Source organism: Cervus canadensis, chromosome 6 (assembly GCF_019320065.1).
Source record: "Cervus canadensis isolate Bull #8, Minnesota chromosome 6, ASM1932006v1, whole genome shotgun sequence".
Lineage (NCBI taxonomy): Eukaryota > Metazoa > Chordata > Mammalia > Artiodactyla > Cervidae > Cervus > Cervus canadensis.
In genome coordinates, this window is record NC_057391.1 from 36,336,857 (window position 1) to 36,355,965 (window position 19,109).

The window sequence follows — 19,109 nt, forward strand, 5'->3', positions numbered from 1 at the left end:
TTTGGAAAGAGATCGGGGAAGGCCTTCCTGCCTGTGTCAGAGAAATTAGGGAGTAGTCCATTGAGGCAGGCATCAGAAAGACAGATATCATCTTTAAGGTGAGAGCCTGGGGCAGCTTTGGGGCAGCTTTTCGGAATCCCTGAAAGCCTGATCCGCCTTGCCCGTCAGGCTTTCTCCCCATGACCTTGTCATGGGTGGGATCTCGTGAGCTAGCCTTTTTGGAATCCTTGAAAACCTGATCCGCCTTGCCCGTCAGGTTTTCTCCCTCATGACCTTGTCATGGGTAGGATCTCGTGTGCTGGCTCCCGGCATTTTGTGTCTGGATTTTTTCAATTAACATCCCTTTAAGGTTCATCCAAGTTGTAGGATGTATCAGTATTTCATTTCTTTCTTGGATAAATAATCCTTTGTATGTGTACACCAAAATTTATTAATCTGTTCATCCATTGATGAGCATTTAGGTGGTTTCCCTCTTTAGACTGTTATGAACAATGCTACTATAAATAATCATGTGCAAGTTTCTGGTTGGACACATATTTTAATTTTTCTTGGGTATATATATTCCTAGGAGTGGTATGTTGGATCATTATGGTAATCCTGTGTTTAATGTTTCGAGGAACCACTAAACTGTCTTCCACAATGACTGCACCATTTTACACTTGCACCAGAATGTATGAGGGCCCCTGTTTCTCCATATTCTCATCAACACTTGCTATTTTCTGTTTATTTGTTTTTTTAACTAAAGCCATCCTAGTGGGTGAAAAAATGGTAGCTCACTGTGGTTTGATACACATTTCCTTGATGACCAGTGATGTGGAACATTTTTTTGTGTTCTTGTTATGTATCTGTGTATGTTCTTGGAAGAAATGTGTGTTCAAGTTTTTTGCCCATTTTATAATTGTTTCTTTTAGTTGTTGAGTTTTAAGAGTTGTTTTTATTTTCTGAGTATTAAACCCTTACCAGACTTTAATTTGCAGATATTTTCTCCTGTAAGTTGTTTTCATATTCTTCATAACGTCCTTTGATATAGAAAAGTCCACTTTATATTTTTTCTTTTGTTGCTTATGCTGTTGGTATAATAATTTGTTGCCAAATGTGAAGTCATGACGATATATCCCTATGTTTTTTCCAAATAATTATATACTTTTAGTTTTTCTATTTTGGCTGTAGATCCGTTTGGAATTAATTTTTCAAATAAAGTAGGAGGTACGACTTCATTCTTTTTTTCATCTGGTTTCCAGTTGTCCCAGCATCATTTTCTGAAGACTGTTGTTGCCCTCTCATTAAATAGTCTGGCACCTACTTTAAAAATCAGTTGGTCATAGATATTTGATTTTATTTCTGGATTCTCAGTTCTGTTCCATCGGTCTATATATCTATCCTTATGCTAGTACCACATCATTGTAATTACTGTAGCTTTGAAGTAAGTTCTGAAATTGTAACATAAGAGCTTTCCAAATTTGTTTTTCTTTTTCATTATTATTTTGACTACTTGGAGGTCATGTGCAGTTACATTGGAATTTGAGAACTGACTTTTTCTTTTCTGCAAAAGAGGCAATTGGGATTTTAATAGAGATTGCATTAATCTGTAGATCACTTTCTGGAGTGTTGTCTTCTTAACAGTAAGCATTAAGCCTTCTAGTTCGTGAGCATGGATGCCTTCCATGCTTAAGCCTTCTTTACTTTTATTCAGTGATGTTTTGTAGTTTTCAGAGCACAAGACTTTTCATCCTTGGTTGCATTTATTCCAAGGTATTTTATTGTTTTGAATGCTATTACAAATGAAATTGTCTTCTTAATTTCCTTTTTGGATTGTTCATAGCTAATGTATTTAAGCACAACTGATTTTTGTCTGTTGATCTTGTACCCTGCAACTTTGCTGGGTATCCATAGGGATGACAACCCAAGTTTAGTTTGAATTAATTCCAACTTAATTTCTATAGCATACATTAACTCTCTTTCTTCCTGATTCTTTCTCTCCTCTTATTATTGTTGAAATCACAGATTTAACATTTTTATACACTATATGCCTGTTAACATAGATTTGTAATGATTGTTTTATGTATTTGCCTTTTAAATCATACAGGCAACAAAAAGGAGTTTTGTATCAAAAATTACAATAATATTAGCTTTTATGATAGCTTTTTTTACCTTTACCAGTTATCTGTTTTTTACCTTCAAGTTACCTTTCATGTTCTTTTGCTTTACCATGAAGAACTGTCTTTAGGATTTCTTATAGGACAGACCTGAAAATACTGAAACCTAGGGCAGGAAAAGAATTTACTTTTCCAAAGATGCTGTCATTCTTCTGTTTCTCTTCACCTTCTACTAGCTACATAAAAGAATATCTGAGGGAACTATCAAGTGAAGAATCCTCACAGGATAGAAGTCATCAGCATGGTGAGCTTCATTGTTTAGTCACTCAATTGTGTCTGACTCTTTGCGACCCCATGGACTTTAGGCCACCAGGCTCCTCTGTCCATGAGATTTTTCAGGCAAGAATACTGGAGTGGATTGCCATTTCCTTCTCCAGGGGATCTTCCTGACCCAAGGATTGAACCCACATCTCCTACAAGTCTGTATTGCAGGCAGATTCTTTACCACTGAGCCACCAGGGAAACCCATATGGTGAGCTTCACTGCTTGTTAAATTAAAGGAGCTAGAAGAATGTGGCAGAGTAAGGGGCAGGTGACTACCATTGCTAACTCCTAGAACCAAGGAACAGAGAGAAATAAAGCTCTCAAAGGAATGAGTGCTGTGTTGATTCTCTTCCCTCTCCTCTCCTCTGTTCATGATCAAGAATTAGCTTAAGTCATAAAGATATTACAATAAATATTTTCTCAGTAACCCCATCCTAGCATATTATCAACTGAAAGAATAATGAACAGAAAGTCAGCCAGGGAAAATACACACTGCTGTGGAAATCACTATCACTACAATTACAGTCATGGGAAAAGCAATTGGGAAGAAATCTCTTTAGTTAACAAGAAGATTGTCAAATGATGTGAACTAGCATAGGTACATATAAACCTGAAATCTATAGGCTCTTGTATCAAATATACCTCATCAATCTGATGTTCTGGTCCTGGAGAAGAGCTGAAAATTGTTGGGTAGGTGGCAGACAGTTCTTGGAGTTTTGTATCAATTTCAGCAAGCTGCTGATGCTGGGTGACTGCAAGTGTGTATCCTTCTCCCGGGACTAGCCAGCCACACTGATCTCCCTAAAAGGAAACAAGGGTCACCAGGTCATTCTCACACTACATTTTCCCCAAAATATACCTTTCAAACTGTCACATCAATGCTCCTCACAAAAACAAATAAAAATTTAAAATTAAAAAAAAACAGAATTAACTTGGGATAGTACAAGAAAAGAATTAAACAGTTTAAGGTTTCAATATCTGCCTACTCTGCATAAAGTATATTCTTACATTTTGCAGGGTTTTCCCACTATGGAATAAAATCTCTCAGACTCACCGTCTGAGTCTCATAACATCCATATTTCTCCACTCTGGAAAAGTGGTTTGTTGAATAGGAAGAAATCATGTTTACACTATAGTGGACATGTTATTTTCAAAATTTGTCCCTGAAAAGTAATTGAGTCTATAAACTCGGTTGTTTGGGTTTCAAGATCACAACTGGCCATTCAACCAACATTAGTTTCTCTTTTTTATTTTTAGTTTTGTAAATTAATTTTTATCAGAATATAGTTGCTTTATGATGTTGTATTGGTTTCTACTGTACAGCAAAATGAATATACGTACATGTTATGCATGTATGTTATGCATATCATGTTATGCATGAAATCCTTTGGATTTCCTTCCCATTCAGTTCACAACAGAGCATTAAGTAGAGTTCCTTGTGCTATATGGTATGTTCTCATTAGCTATCTATTTTATACATACTATCAGCAGTGTGTATGTGTCAATCTCAATTTTTGTTTCTTCACAGGTTAAAAGCCATTCATAATATTGCATTCAAAAATCCCCTACTAGTCATGGGTATACCTGTGGCTGATTCATGTTGATGTTTGGCAGCAAATAACAAAATTCTGTAAAGTAATTATCCTTCAATTAAAAAATAAATAAAATTTTTTTAAAAATCCCCTACTGCGGGGAGGCCTTATACTGGGCACTAGTGATTCAATATGAATCTCACACATTCCTGCCTTTAGGAGTTCTCAGTCCCTTGACAGCAAAGATTTTAACAAGATGTGAAAAGTATTGGTAAACCCAGGACTCCATGGGGATCAGGGAGGGTCAACTAGCCTCTCTGAATAGGAAAGAGCAAGGAGAAAAAGTGTTTGGAGAAGGCTTCCTAAAGGAAATAATCAATCTTAGTAACATCTGAGAGAAACAACACAATCAGCTGTGCACTTTAAAACTGGAGCTAGTGAAGGTGAGATGGGAGACAGAAAATCCAGGTAAGAAGCAAAAGCCATAATCTAAAAGAAAAGTGATGAGTGTCTGAACTTGGAATGTTTCCTAGGAATGCAGAACACAGAACCAATTCCAGAGATACTTAGGAAGCAGAATGTACAGAATCTGGAGATAATTTGATGGAAGAATGAGGGAGGAGTACAAATCAGGCATAAAAACCAAATTTCTGATTTTTATCAACTAGGGGGATAGTGGTCATATGGATCAAAATAAGGAATACCAGACACACAGTAGGTTTGAGGAGGCAAATGATGATAATGAATTCTGTCTGGGGCCTTTCAATATTCACAGATATCCCTAGGATATCCACAGATTATGTCAGGTAGTTAAATATGTTTATAGGAAGTTCAAGATAGAGCCTTGGAAAATAAGTATTTTGGACTCACCCATAATTCTATAGTGGTTCAAACCCTCAGAGCATGGGAATGGGTGAGGTCACAAAGAGAAGCATGAAGACAGAAGACCACTAAGAATAAAGGGGCAGATGGAGGGCAAGGAAACCTAAGAATTTCATGTCCTTTAGTTTCACGACTCTAATACCAGGGATCAATCCCTAAGTGGTAACCAGAAAAAGTACATGCAAAAACTTATGCAGAAAGACTTAACATTTGTCTCTCCCTGGCCCCAGCATCCTATCTCCCTTCCTGCTTCAGTGACACTAATATTGCGTAAGCCTCTCTAGGGAACAGGTCCCCACCAGACACTGCTCCTCCCTACCCACTGGCATCAAGAAGGCCAGCGAATGAACTAGATTCAGTCAGCTGGAAGTAAACACCCTGCCTGGACTTAAGACTCTTGAGGGAGAGAGAGATTCAAAGATGCCAGGAAGGTGGGGAAGAGATTAATGGTGACAGCAGCAGCAGTGAGGATCCAGTGTTGGGAGCAGTGAAGGCGGCAGCAGTGACCGTTAGCCTGGCTGTCTGGCGTCTGGTGGCTGCAGTGCAACCCTGAACCAGCCTGCTTCTGAGGAGTTTCCAGGGCCATTTTTCTGGCTACCTTGATTTCTGCCTGGTTTACAAACTTGGTCCTTCAAACTTTCCACTGTGCCTTTGAGCTACCCAAGTCTCCCCAAAAATTCATTTTCTCCCTTTTTTACCCAAAATTTGCCTCCATTTCTTGCAACCCAGAACACTGAATTTTTTGCCATGTTACTTATAATAAAGGATAATTGCAAAAAGTCTGAAAATAGGGAGAAAGTGAGATTATACTATATCCATATAAGATATACTATAGCAACAAACATTTAAAATACACTTGCAAGTTGGCATATGAAAATTACACATAATTATAAAAACATATCTAACTAGTCACAAATAAATTCTGATCTTTTTTCCTAAGTAAAAGTGATATAAATATTGTATGACCTAAAAGAGAAATAAGAATCTGACCAAAAAAAAAAAACCTATGGAATAAATGATTAAATATTGGTTAATAAATTTTAAATTCTTGTTTGAATGGAACTCTTTTTAAATGACACTGGAAGTAAAAAACTAAGTGCAGCAGAAATTTAAATGTTTCATGTTTTATACTGTTACAGAAGGAAATTGTGTGTTGTTGTTCAGTTGCTCACTCATGTCTGACTCTTTGCAACCCCATGGACTGCAGCACGCCAGGCTTCCCTGTCCTTCACCATCTCCCAAAGTTTGATCAAAGCTATGTGCATTGAGTTAGTGATGCCCTCCAGCCATTGCATCCTCTGTCATCCCCTTCTACTCCTGCCTTCAATCTTTCCCAGCATCAGGGTCTTTTCTAATGAGTCAGCTCTTCTCATTAGCTGACCAAAGTATTGCAGCTTCAGCTTCAGCATCAGTCCTTCCAATGAACATTCAGTTGATTTCCTTCGAGATTGACTGGTTTGACCTCTGTACTGCCCAAGGGGCCCTCAAGAGTCTTCTCCAGCACCACAGTTCAAAAACATCAATTCTTCAGCACTCAGCCTTTTTTATCGTCCAGTACTCACATCTGTACATGACTACTGGAAAAACCATAACTTTGACTAGATGGACCTTTGTCAGCAAAGTAATGTCTCTGCTTTTTTAATTCGCTGTCTAGGTTGGTCATAGTTTTTCTTTCAAGGAGCAAGCACCTTTTAATTTGATGGCTGCAGTCACCGTCCACAGTGATTTTAGAGCCCAAGAAAATAAAGTTTGTCACTGTTTCCATTGTTTCCCCATCTATTTGCCATGAAGTGATGGGACTGGATGCCATGATCTTCATTTTTTGAATACTGAGTCTTAAGCCAGCTTTTTCACTCTCCTCTTTCACCTTCATCAAGAGACTCTTTAGTTCCTCTTTGCTTTCTGCCTTAAGGGTGGTATCATCTGGGTATCTGTGGTTATTGATATTTCTCCTGGCAATCTTGATTCTAGCTTGTGCTTCATCCAGCCCAGCATTTCGAATGATGTACTCTGCAAACAAGTTAAATAAGCAGGGTGACGATATACAGCCTTGATGTACTCCTTTCCCAATGTGGAACCAGTCCATAGTTCCACATCTGGTTCTAACTGTTGTTTCTTGACCTGCATACAGGTGTGTAACATGTAGTAGGTGATGTACATATTTCTGCCTATACTTGCAACATGTAGGAATCTCACCTCCCTAAGACAGAACCGAGAAAATGCTCTTCACCACCTGCTTTACAGCTAGGATTCAGGCCAGTAATGAGGGTCTACAATCAGATTCACCCGCCTAATATTGATTCAGATGTGAGGAATTTAAGATCTGATACAAAACCCATTTTTCTGGGAAGGGTGATGGCAGAGGCTTCCGGCTTTGGGGAAAGTCATTAGTAGTTGTGAGCTCCCAACAGAGGGGAAAATCTTTAACAAATTCAAAGTATCCTAGACAAACTGAAGAGAACATTACATCCATGCAATGAAACATGCCACTATAAGCAACAACCGGCAGGCATGAGTTCCGAGGAATTCAAACATAATTATCATGTTAGTCATCCTCTTTATGTTGGATTTGTCAGAGGTGAAGGGGCAGAGCACTCCCAAAGGACATACAGACACTTGAAAGAATACAGCAAATTTGAAGCATGGCAAGAAATCTGGTACAGTTTCAGGAAACAATAGATAGGTCAGTCCCTTCCTCAAAGTGGCAGTCCCTTCCTGCCACATTCACATCTTCCTCTTCTGATCTCTGTTCCATCATGTGTCACCACCTATCTGGCTTCATAGAATCTCCATATAAAATGTCTATCTCCCACATCAAATAATAAAAAAGGACGCCTTCTCCTCAGAGGACTTGCAGAAAGAACTTTCAGCAAATATTAGTTTAAAAAACAATAATTGTAAAAATAGCAACAATCTCAAAAGAGGGCTGCACAAGCAAAGTAAGCAGAATAGAGCTGTTTGAAACTCAACTCGGAAAACTGTAAAATGAATGTAGATGAGCAAAATGACAAAAAGGATAAAGACTATGAAAAATACTTGAAGGCCTGGAGGAGAGATCCAGGAGATTCTATACCCATGTATGGGCTTGGTACATAGACTGACCTGGTCCCCTTTTCCAATCTCCTCCTTCTTTGCCTTCCTCTGCTAAAAAAAAAAAAAAAAAAACAGTGAAATCCTTGAATCCTCTGTCTTGACTGAACAGCTGTTTGAAATGAATGACTACGTGCAGTCTTAGCTTAGCCAGTGAGGTGCAGGTGGAAGTCATGGGGAGATCACAGCTTCCCAAATGAAAAGGCAAAGTTTTACAGGTATCTCTTTTACCCTTTCCTTTCCCCCCTTCTTACTGCCTGGAAAATTTACATATTATCTAGATATAGCAGTCATCTTGCACACTGAAAAACAAAAACACAATAAGACCATGAGTCAAGAAGATCAAAAGACACTAGCTACTTACACTTGGATTTCTTGTTACAGGAAAAAAAAAAAAAAAAAGTTTCTTATTTAAGTCATGGTCTATAAAGTTTTCTGTGACTTGCAGTTAATCCCACTCCCAATTGATGTCCCACTTTATAGGAAGCCCAAAAGGAAAGAAAAAGAGATGACAGAAGAGAAGAAATAACAGAAGATAATTTTCTGAACAGATGAAAAAATTGAATCTTCAGGTAAAAAGTACCTACCTAGAAGGTGTCATCCAAGAACAAAAATGTTTTTAAAGATGCACACAAATAAGTTCTGATAAAATTGGTGAACTCAAAAATAAAGAGAAAAATCCAACAAGCTTCCAGAAAATCTAGAGCTACCATTTGAAGCTACCATTTGACGCCATCATTCAAGTGAGAGAAGAATTAATTTTCGAATATGCAAACACTCAAAAATTATCTACACACCATCATATTTAGGGGAATTCTTTTAATTCCAGAAAAATAACTCAGGAAAAATGATTTTGACCCCATGGACTGTAGCCCACTAGGCTCCTCTGTTCATGGGATTTTCCAGGCAAGAATATTGCAATGGGTTGCCATTTCCTCCTCCAGGGGATCTTCCTGACCCAGGGACTGAATTCACAACTCCTACATCTCCTGCATTGCAGCCGATTCTTTACCACTGAGCCATCAGAGAAACCCCAATAAATAATTAGTTAAGTTTAAATACACAGGTAATAAGGTGGTTTTAAAATTTGGCTACTGTTGAGAAAGATTCCTAAAATATAAGCAGCATATTATTTTTAAAAGAAAAACTTATAACATCCTGGAACTAAAATTCCAAGTGATTTCAATGCATTCTAGAGGAGAAGAAATGGGAGAAGAGGGAAATGAAAGCATACCAAAGATCCTGCCTTGTTAAGATGTAAGATTTTAGAAATTAATTATTGAAGAAACTATAGAAGGGAAAGCAGCCCACTGCCAACACTCTGATCCTAGTCCAGTGAGACCATTTTAGCTTTCTGTCCAGGAGAAACTAAGCTGAGAAGATCTAACTTCCTAAAGTGACAGAACTGGGAAGGGACGGATCCTGCTTTCCAGCCAGTCTGCCAAAGCCAGCACTCAACCACTCTCCTAAACCACCTCCAGTCAAAGCCAGCACACTCAACCACTCTCCTAAACCACCTCCAGTCTCTGTAGATTCCATTTTCCATTTCTCCGGAACACAGTGTCAGTTGAGAATACATAACCTGGAGGAATATATATCAGCCTTTCTTGGAGTGGGAATTGCAGAGAATTGTTTTTTTATCTGAATTTCTAGCTTCTCTTGACAAATTGGAGGATCTAGGCAGCCCTGGGCGGGGATTTCTATGCAGCAGCAGCCACTGACTGGCATACTGGCCCAGATATTGCTGTACATGCACTGCTTTTTAGCCAGAGCTAAAACTGCCCTCTGAAACTACATGTCTTAGGCTGGGTTCCCTAGACCCAGAACCTTAGACAGAGATTCCTATTTAAGTGACTTAGTGGAAGAGTGCTTTCAGGATTAGGGGTGTGAGGAAAGCAGGCTAGGACAAGGGAGCAAAGCCAGACAAGGATGTTGTCTCAGCTGAAGACTGACTGACCCCTGAGGAAGCTCTGGAGGACAAACTACAGCACACAGCTCATCCTATTTCAAGGTGAGGAAACAAAGGGACTGGGAGGGGTTGGGGGAGGGGGGCGAGTGTCATCCTGTCCTGGACTGGTCAGCTCCCATTTGGCCCAGGACAGTTCTCCAGAGAAGGAGTCACGGCAGGGGATGGTTGCACAGATGTGCTAGGTAAAGGGCTGCTGCAGGGTGTCAGCAGCAGTCGCCCTATCATCTCTGTTAAACACAGGGGAATAAAAATTAGATGACAGCGCTAAGAGTTTCAAGGAACACAGGACAATGTGTTTCTTTGTGGAAGGAAGAATAGGACTAGAAGTTTAGTATGCAAACAAGAGCAAATGCTGAGCCTGCACTACTTATGTGACCTGCCCAGGCCCTATAAGCACTCACATTCACACCCTGGATTCACTCCCCAGACTCAGCCTGTGCTTGCCCCAGACTCTTCAGGGAACTGAATGCCCAGCGTTACATGGACAGGAGCAAGGTGGTGGTCTTAAGGATTACTAAAGATTACACTGAAATTATGTGGAATCAGTTTAGGGATAATAAGAAATGTCCAAAATAAAAGGATCCAGAGAAACATATCTCTATGTCATCAATGAGCAAGCCCATCACATCACAGGCAGAGGGTATTATTGTGAAAGCCAATGTGTAGGTCACTCTTATAATGACATAAGAGAGTCAATAATGAATCAACAAGGGTAAATTGGAAAATTTTGATAAAAATAAATTCATAAAGCAGGATTTTTTAAGTTAAAAATATTGCCTCATAATTTGAAAAATTACTGCAATTTTTGCTATTTGATCAACAACATGATTTTAAAAATAAAAATTAAGACGTGTGGAGCCTGTAGAATATCAGAGTTTACTTACCTCAGAACTGGACAGCCCTGAATCAGTATCATCTAAGTCCTTTAAAAGTTCAACCAGCTTTTCCTTTTCTCTGTCAATCATAACCACTGGTTTTCCCGAATTTTTGGCCAACTATAGAATGTACCAAAAGAAAATATTAAATACTCAAAGCAACTCATAGTTCAGGAAAAATTAAAATGGAATCTGAGGCTTCTACAATACAGATTCACTAAGGTAAAGTTTGTTATATTAGGCATTTTTATTTGCTGGGTAATTTTATTTTATTCTAAATTTTGGTAGAGCTCCATTCTCTAAACAAAGATATTCAACCATCTCAACAAACACTTTATATAAAAAATAAAACATGGGCAGTTTGCAAACCTCTCTTTACATTAAATGTATCAAATGCAACATACTTGCTGAGACATTTGGGAGGAATCTTACAACTTTCTATGTGACATATATCCACTAAATGAAACTGCTTTTAAGTTTAAAGACTATCACATCAGGGGTTTAAATAAGATTCAGTTACTATTGATAAAAGGAAAAAGGAAAATCTATGGTGGAGCTGTTATCTGTGTCAGCAAGAACTTGGATATGGAGAAAACCCTACTGCTCTTGGAAATTTATACATTAAGTCAACAAACAATGAGACAATGCAAAAAGAGCAAGCTGGAAAAGGTTTCTTTCAGATCATAGGAACACGGAGCACATAAAAGTCAAGAGTCCCAGAGGCCAGTCCTGGCAGTGGCAGGCTGACCCATGAATCCAGTCTGCCTGGAAAAGACATGCTAATTGTGGAAAACATCAGGCTTGAGCTATGAAGAATTACTTAACTCTCTCCTCTTAAAACGTCACACTTATCAATGTAGCTTTCCAGTGACTTAACTGCCTGGGTGGCTTGCCATGAACCTTCTGTTCACCATACTTTCATTTCTTGCTATAAATTATTTCACATTCTGGTCAAATACAGGAGTCCCTGTGCCCTTGGTTAGTCTAGTCTGCCTTGAGGACAAACCAAGTCAGACTGCACGGCTTTTAAAACCAAGTTAAGCCTCTATATCAGTGAGCTAATCAAAGCAAGAGACAAGTAACAGGCTGCTCCAGGAACTGGGCTGGAGTTGGAGAGAAAAGGCAGGGCCAGTAGGCAGACAACCAGTTGACCTCTCCACCTCTGCCAAGAGAATTTTCCACTCAAATTTCTAAATGCACCAACTATAAAATCAGTCTCATTACTTTAAATAAAACCAATTTTACTAATATGCAATTCAAAATCTGGGAAACAGTGTATAAAACTATTATTTAAATAAATGTCTTTCAAATTGCAGGAACCAGATTCATTTCTGGGCAATGAAACAAATTATTAAGTTGCAGCTAGCAATTTTTAAGAGGGTAGGATGAGATAGAATAGGCTAGGATAGAGTAGAAAATAGTGAAATTAAGCATTGGTTCAAAAAATTTCTCTTACAGTTATATGCATTGCTTCAATTACATATACATGTATCATAGTCAAAAAAAAATTTAAAGACAATGAACATAGCTATCTCCATTTTTGCAACTCACTTGAGTCCCACATTCTGGCTTCTAAATTTCTAGGTACATACCTCAATGTTTCGCTTAATAAAATCCTGGCTGTGTTTACCCCTGAGCTCAATCTTTTCTGTATTTGAGAAAGGTTTATTTTCTGCTTTGATCATTGACTCACTTCTTTCCACATCATAGGTAAAATCTAATAATAAAAAAGTTCAAAATTTTTTCAGAATTATAATTGTCCATTATGCCAGAATTTATCTTAAGCATATATTGAAACATATAGGAAATAAACACACATAGAAAAGGTCCTAAATTTCAGATCAGAAACTTAAGACACACAAACATTTATTCTTAAAAAGATAAATGTGCTACCACAATTTGCAATGAAGTTCTTATAAAACTTTGTTATTCATTATCATGTATCAAACTTCTTGCTGTTGATTCCTTTGGAATCATGGGAGATATGAAAAGAACTTCAAGTGATATACATGAAGGAGAAATTGCTGATGTCATGAGAATTTTAACATATATTTTATTTTAGTATTTATATAACGTAAAACTTACTCTAAAGACTAGAATCATTCCCTACTACTCAATGATTCGCTGTTATCTTCTCAGAACAATAAACTTCTTGTTCAAACCTGTTTTTTAAGCCAAGTCGGGGCACAAGTGTCCTGGATGTCCCACATCCTATCTGCACAAACCCGTAAAGCCCATCTCAGTTTGTCAGTTTTTCTCAACCTTTGAAGAGCTTTGTATCAACGTCAGTTGTCCAGACCCTGAGTACTCAAGACTAGAGCAAGAAAAATACTTGTGGCCTCTTATCCCCTTTATAAAATATCTTGCTTTCACTGTAGTCACATTTAAAGCATTTTTTAAAAGACCATGTGAATCCTTCATTAAAGCTCTAAAAATATGCATAAAAATAGTCTTCCTAAATGACAAATAGAGTCCACCTTACAAAACAGGATAAACTGCCATATTAAAGTTCAACAGAAAAAAAAACACTAGCCAGTAGCTCAATGCCGACAAGGCTTACTTAAAAGCTATCTTTGTTTTATAAGAGAGGTAACCTCAATAAAAAGGATTAAGGGAGCTAGTCAACTGGTGTTTTTTTGGCTCATTATCAAAGAATCAGTACAAATTTAATAATTAAAGAATAAATTTGATAACACTAGTTGGAAAAACCAAGAAAAAGCGTGAGATCTCTGGATTTAATTTCTGTTCAGACTAAAATAAATTTGAGTAAAAAAAAAAAAACAAAGTTTTACTCAAATTTAAGTTACACATTTCTAGGGGAAAAAAAACCTATGCTTTATAACTGAGATTTCATTCTTTAATCAATCCGGTGTCTCAGATGGTAAAGAATCTGCTTGCAATGTGGGAGACCTAGGTTCGATCCCTGAATCAGGATGATCCCCTGGAGAAGGAAATGGCAACCCACTCCAGTATTCTTGCCTGGAAAACCACAATGACAGAGGAGCCTAGAGGCAGTCCATGGGGTCATATAGAGTTGGACACTACTGAGCAACTTACAAACACCAATAGTGAAAGTATGAGTTATTTTTTTGGTAAGTGGCCTTCCTAGATATAAAATACATAACTTTTTCCCATAATCCAAGTTGTATATAGTCTTTTAAACTCAAATCTGAAGTTTATTCATTCAGCTGAAGTTTCATATTCTCTTAAACAACACATTAAAATAAACCAAATGCATCTTTGTCTATATTTATAATAGTTTCTTACACTTTTAATACATTGTAGGAAAAAATCTTAGATAGTCTGGTAGAAACTATCTGCCTAGAAATGTCCTCTTCTCCTCTCCATCCTGGGAGTGATCCAAGGTAGAGGTTGCCATGTCCCAGTAGTGACCCCAACTCTTGCTGGGTTGGATGAATTGGCTGGACAAAGGGTGGGCACCTAACCCAAGACAGATCAATTGGTCTCTTCTCTAGGATTATGGAATTGAATCACCCTCTCAATGACTAGTGAAAGGATATGATCTTAGGAATCAAAGAAGCTATCTACCAGGAGGATTCTTTCCATAAATTTTCTTTTTCACTTAAACTAGATTTACATTACTAACAGCCAGATTTAACTGTTTATTACACAAAATTTCAAATGTCTGAAAGAAAACTATAATGAACCCTCAACAACTAACTTCAATAATGATTAACTCATGACCAATCCTGTTTCATCTAGAACCTCACCTACTTCCCCTCACCACTGAATTAAATCACATCAAATCATTTCATCTGTGAATATTTGTATATATAGCTAGTATCTTCTTGTGACAATATATAAAATCACATACCTTGTTTGACATTCTGTATATGATTTTCATAGTCTTCTGGTGGAACTTGAGTGTGAAACACCGAGAAAAAGGTATCTTCATGCTTGTTACAAGAAGGATCTAGTGATTCAAAAATCATTTCTTCAGTATCATATGTTAACACATATATATGGAATCTAGAAAGACGGTACTGATGAATCTATTTGTAGGGCAGCAATGGAGATGCAGATATAGAGAACAGACTTATGGACATGGGGCAACAGGGGGTTGGGGGGAGAAGAAGGTGGGACAAATGGAGAGACTAGCATGGAAACATATACACTACCATATGTAAAATAGATAGCCAGTGGGAATTTGATATATGACTCAGGGAACTCAAACTGGGGCTCTGTAACAACCTAGAGGGGTGGGATGGGGTGGGAGGTCAGACGGAGGTTCAAAAGGAAGGGAACATATATATATATACCTATGGCTGGTTCATGCTATTATATGGCAGAAACCAACATAATATTGTAAAGCAATTACCTTTCAATTAAAAATAAATGAATTTTTAAAAAATCATTTGTTCAATACATACAAAATAAATAAGGAATTATTTATGTGGACAGTTGTTTTTATAAAACAGATAAGACCTAATAATGTTCTCTGTAATATTCCTCAATTTCCTCTACACGTTTCTTAAGACAATATCACTTTCAGATAGACATGACAATCATCTTTGTACACATGAGCCACTGAAACACAGAAATCAAAGCCAGTCAACAGTTTCCCTAGAACTTCTGTGCAAGAAGTATGCACCAGGGTGTGCTAAAATATCACATTAATTACCTGTATATAATACCCCCCAAATTCTAACATTCTTAAAACAGAGAATATGCACATTGAATAACTTTGTGTTTCTAGTCCTTATTTTAGATCCACAAGGTGAGATTTCAGATATATGATCCATCATTAAAATAACAGAATGTGTTTGAGAGAAAATTGGAGAGATACTTGGCAGTTAGCTTTCTTTTTTTGATTCTCTTGGGATACTACACATAAAAAATTAAGAAACTGTGTTTAACTCTTTTTGTTTAATTTAATTTGTCTTATGTTCTATTAAGCTAAGTTACACACCATATATTTACAAGAAACAGCTAACATAAATAAATATCACTTTGCCTTAACATGAAAGAATCTGCCAGGCTGTGGCACAGAAATGTTTTTGCTTAAGAAAACATGACATGTCTTGAAGATATTAGAGGATTCACTTAGAGATGATATGGGCAAGATATATTCACCATGACACAAATACCAACAAATTCAAAACATACAACTTCTGATAGTAAAAACAAATTCATCAATTCAAATTCCCTAATCTGGAATTCATAATAATGTAGTGTCGCATCACCAGGATTGACAGTACAACCATAATCTTTGTCTAATGTTTGATGAGTTAATCTAGCAAATTAGTGGTATAATCCTTACAAGAAGACAGGTAAGCTACTCAGCAGACAAAAAGTTTTGAAGTTCTTTTCAAACTTTAATTTTTTTGCAACCATTGTTATTAGGGCTCTTAAATATTCATTGAAGCAAACAGCAAGTCAGCAATTTGGCAACATTCTGTTATTGGTTTAAGTTGCATCATATACCCAAAATGGTAATATATTTTTGATCACATAATTCCTCTTTAATAGCAGTTTCACTTAATTTTATACTAAAGTACCTATAGAGACATAAAAATGCAAAAACCTGCAAGACAAAAAACTATTATAGCAAGGTGATACTGAAGGTTTTAAACCAAGGAGTTTTTCTTAGCTGAAATCATTCATGTGACCCTCTGGCTCTTCATGCATAGTCTCAGGATATCATTGCCTCAGACACAATGAGTACAGCTAGGGTACAGCCCTAACACAAAGGTCTCATAGCTTAGCCTTGAGTTTAAAAGACAACAGGTGTAAAAGGAAGACATTCAACTGTAGAAACTCAACTTCTTGACAGGAAAAAAGCATTTTCTAAATTACAAAAGTCCTTCATTAGAAAACTCTTCCTTATAGTAAAAAACAAACCAAAAAATCTACTTGATGTAGAAAAAATGATGGAATTAGAAAATGATGATTTGATAAACATTGATAGGAAGCAACTTAAATCAACCCTCCAATCTTCCTCTTTCAAGACTCGTATTAAAAATTGTACTCAAAACTTTTGAAAATTGTAAAACACTATAGAATTTAATGAATCTTTCATTCAATAAAATAATTAATAAAAAAATTGATTTTTTTATAATAATTGATAATAATTGATTCAGGTAGAAATTAAAGAATAATAGGATAACAGCCCCAAAGTATCCTCCCACAAGATAATTTATCCAGTGCAAAGAGAAAAATAGTAACTTAACAGTGGAGAAATCTAGCAGACACCACCTTAACCCAATGATCAAAGTTAACATCACCAGCGGTGAAACCACCGACATCACACACTTCCTGTTACGATTTGTTGAGAATACAGTACCACTTCTGTGGGATTTCTGCCAAAAATACATAACCTGAACCCAATATGTGGAAACATAAACAAACCCAAACTGAGCAACTTGTCTACAAAATAACAGACCTATAGTCTTCAAAAATGCCAATGTCACAAAATACAAAGAATGACTAAAGAGACATGACAATTAAATGCAATGCAAGAGCTTGAATTTTCTTTTGGTAGAAAGGATTTAAGTGGGACAACTGGTGAACCATGAATAAAGCCTATTGATTGGATCACAGTATTGTATCAATATTAATTTCCTGATTTGTGTGTGTGCATGTGTGTGTGTCCGGATGTAGAGAAGACAGAAGATGTGGTAAAATACTAGTACATGGAAAATCTGAGTAAAGGGTATTTGAGAATTCTTCATACTTTTGAGACTTTCAGTCTGAAATTATACCAAAATTAAAAGTTAATAGGTAGTTTTTCAAATGTCCTCACTACAAACATTTAGCTAAAGGGAAAAAAGAAATCTCCCTTCAGTGAGATTGTGCTCAAGGGCTGAGCACAATTTTTTTATTAATTATTTTATTGAATGAAAGATTCATTAAATTCTATAGTGTTTTACAATTTTCAAAAGTTTTGAGCACAATTTTTAATACGAGTCTTGAAAGAGGAAGATTGGAGGGTTGATTTAAGTTGCTTCCTGTCACCTAAGGAAGAAAGCCCATCCCAGACAGTGGGAAAGACCTAGAAGAGCATCACTGGGATGAGTTTAGAGTAGACACAAGTGACTCACAAGTGAGACTGCTCCCTGGCACTCACCCTTTTGGAGGTGGAATCCTGGAGTTAGATTGAGATCACCAAAGAAAATGGGGAAACCAGAGCACAGGGGGCTCTGCCTCACTGAACACCTGGAATTCTGGGAGGAGACTCCACTCACAGTGCTCCACACCTACTCCTGATGCCCCAAAGCACCAGTGGCAGTGTGGCATGTTTTGAGGGAGACAGGGCATGATATATTCACCCTTTCTTTCTCCCTATCTCTTTTTCACTCTCTCCCCTACTCCTAACACACACACACACACACGTGCGCGCACGCACACAGAAACATATGACATACAATTGCATGGCTGGCCTGGAGCATGGAAGAGATCAGGAGCGCTTACTTTCCCCTAAGAATTAGAAATAGACCCCTTCCCAGCGCACATCATGACACCAACCAAAAATGCACACAGCCAGGGACTTCCCTGGTGGTCCAGTGGCTGGGGCTCCATGCTCCCAATGTGGGGGGCCTGGGTTCAATCCCCCGTCGGGGAGCTGGATCCCACATGCTGCAACTAAGACTCGGCTCAGTCAAATAAATTAAATAAATAAAAACAAATATTTTTTTTAAAAAACGCACACATCCAAATGTCCCATGCAATTAAGAACCACCCTGTTAGACTACAGAGAAAAGTTCAATAAACTCAAAATATCAAAACAATGCCCACAGTATTACATATTTCTATATTGGCTTTTAAAGCAGAGGGCTTATAAAAGATTGTGGAGAACAAAGGGAAAGCACCATTTTCTAATTAACTATAAGGTCAATGAGGAAATAAGAGTACAGTAACAACATGTAGAGAATAATGATAACACATAAGAAAGAATGCAGTATAAGCTAAATCTAAATTCAGAAACAAATTCATAGCAATGATGCCTTTATCACATTGTTATGGACTGAATTGTATGCCCCCAAAATTCATATGTTGAAGCCCTAACCCCCAGTGTGGCTGTACTTTAAGGAGATAATTAAGGCTAAATGAGATTATTAGGTAGGGTTCTAATCTAGTAGAACTGGTGTCCTTACAAGAAGAGGAAGAGGCACCAGAGGTATCTTCACCCCCCCACCTCTTCTTCCCCTGGGCACAGAGAAAAGGTCATGTGAGGACACAGTGAGAAGGTGGCCGTCTGTAAGCCAGGAAGAGAGCTCACCAAAAATGAATTTTCCAGTACCTTGATCTTAAATGTATAGTCTCCAAAACTGTAAGAAAATAAACCGGCTGTTTAAGCCACCCAGTCTGGGGTATTTTTTTT

General features: G+C 37.4%; 1 protein-coding gene across 1 annotated transcript in view; it reads right to left on the reverse strand.

Moving 5' to 3' along the window:
- LOC122444281 (fibrous sheath-interacting protein 1-like) overlaps positions 1-19,109 on the reverse strand; it is a 101,605-nt gene that overhangs the window by 347 nt on the left and 82,149 nt on the right. Inside the window, exons 12-16 of the mRNA XM_043473012.1 lie at positions 16,214-16,313; positions 14,604-14,702; positions 12,361-12,485; positions 10,778-10,888; positions 3,063-3,221 (exon numbers count right to left, since the gene is read on the reverse strand). Of these exons, the coding sequence (XP_043328947.1) occupies positions 3,063-3,221; positions 10,778-10,888; positions 12,361-12,485; positions 14,604-14,702; positions 16,214-16,313 (594 nt within the window). The remainder of the gene's footprint in view (positions 1-3,062; positions 3,222-10,777; positions 10,889-12,360; positions 12,486-14,603; positions 14,703-16,213; positions 16,314-19,109) is intronic.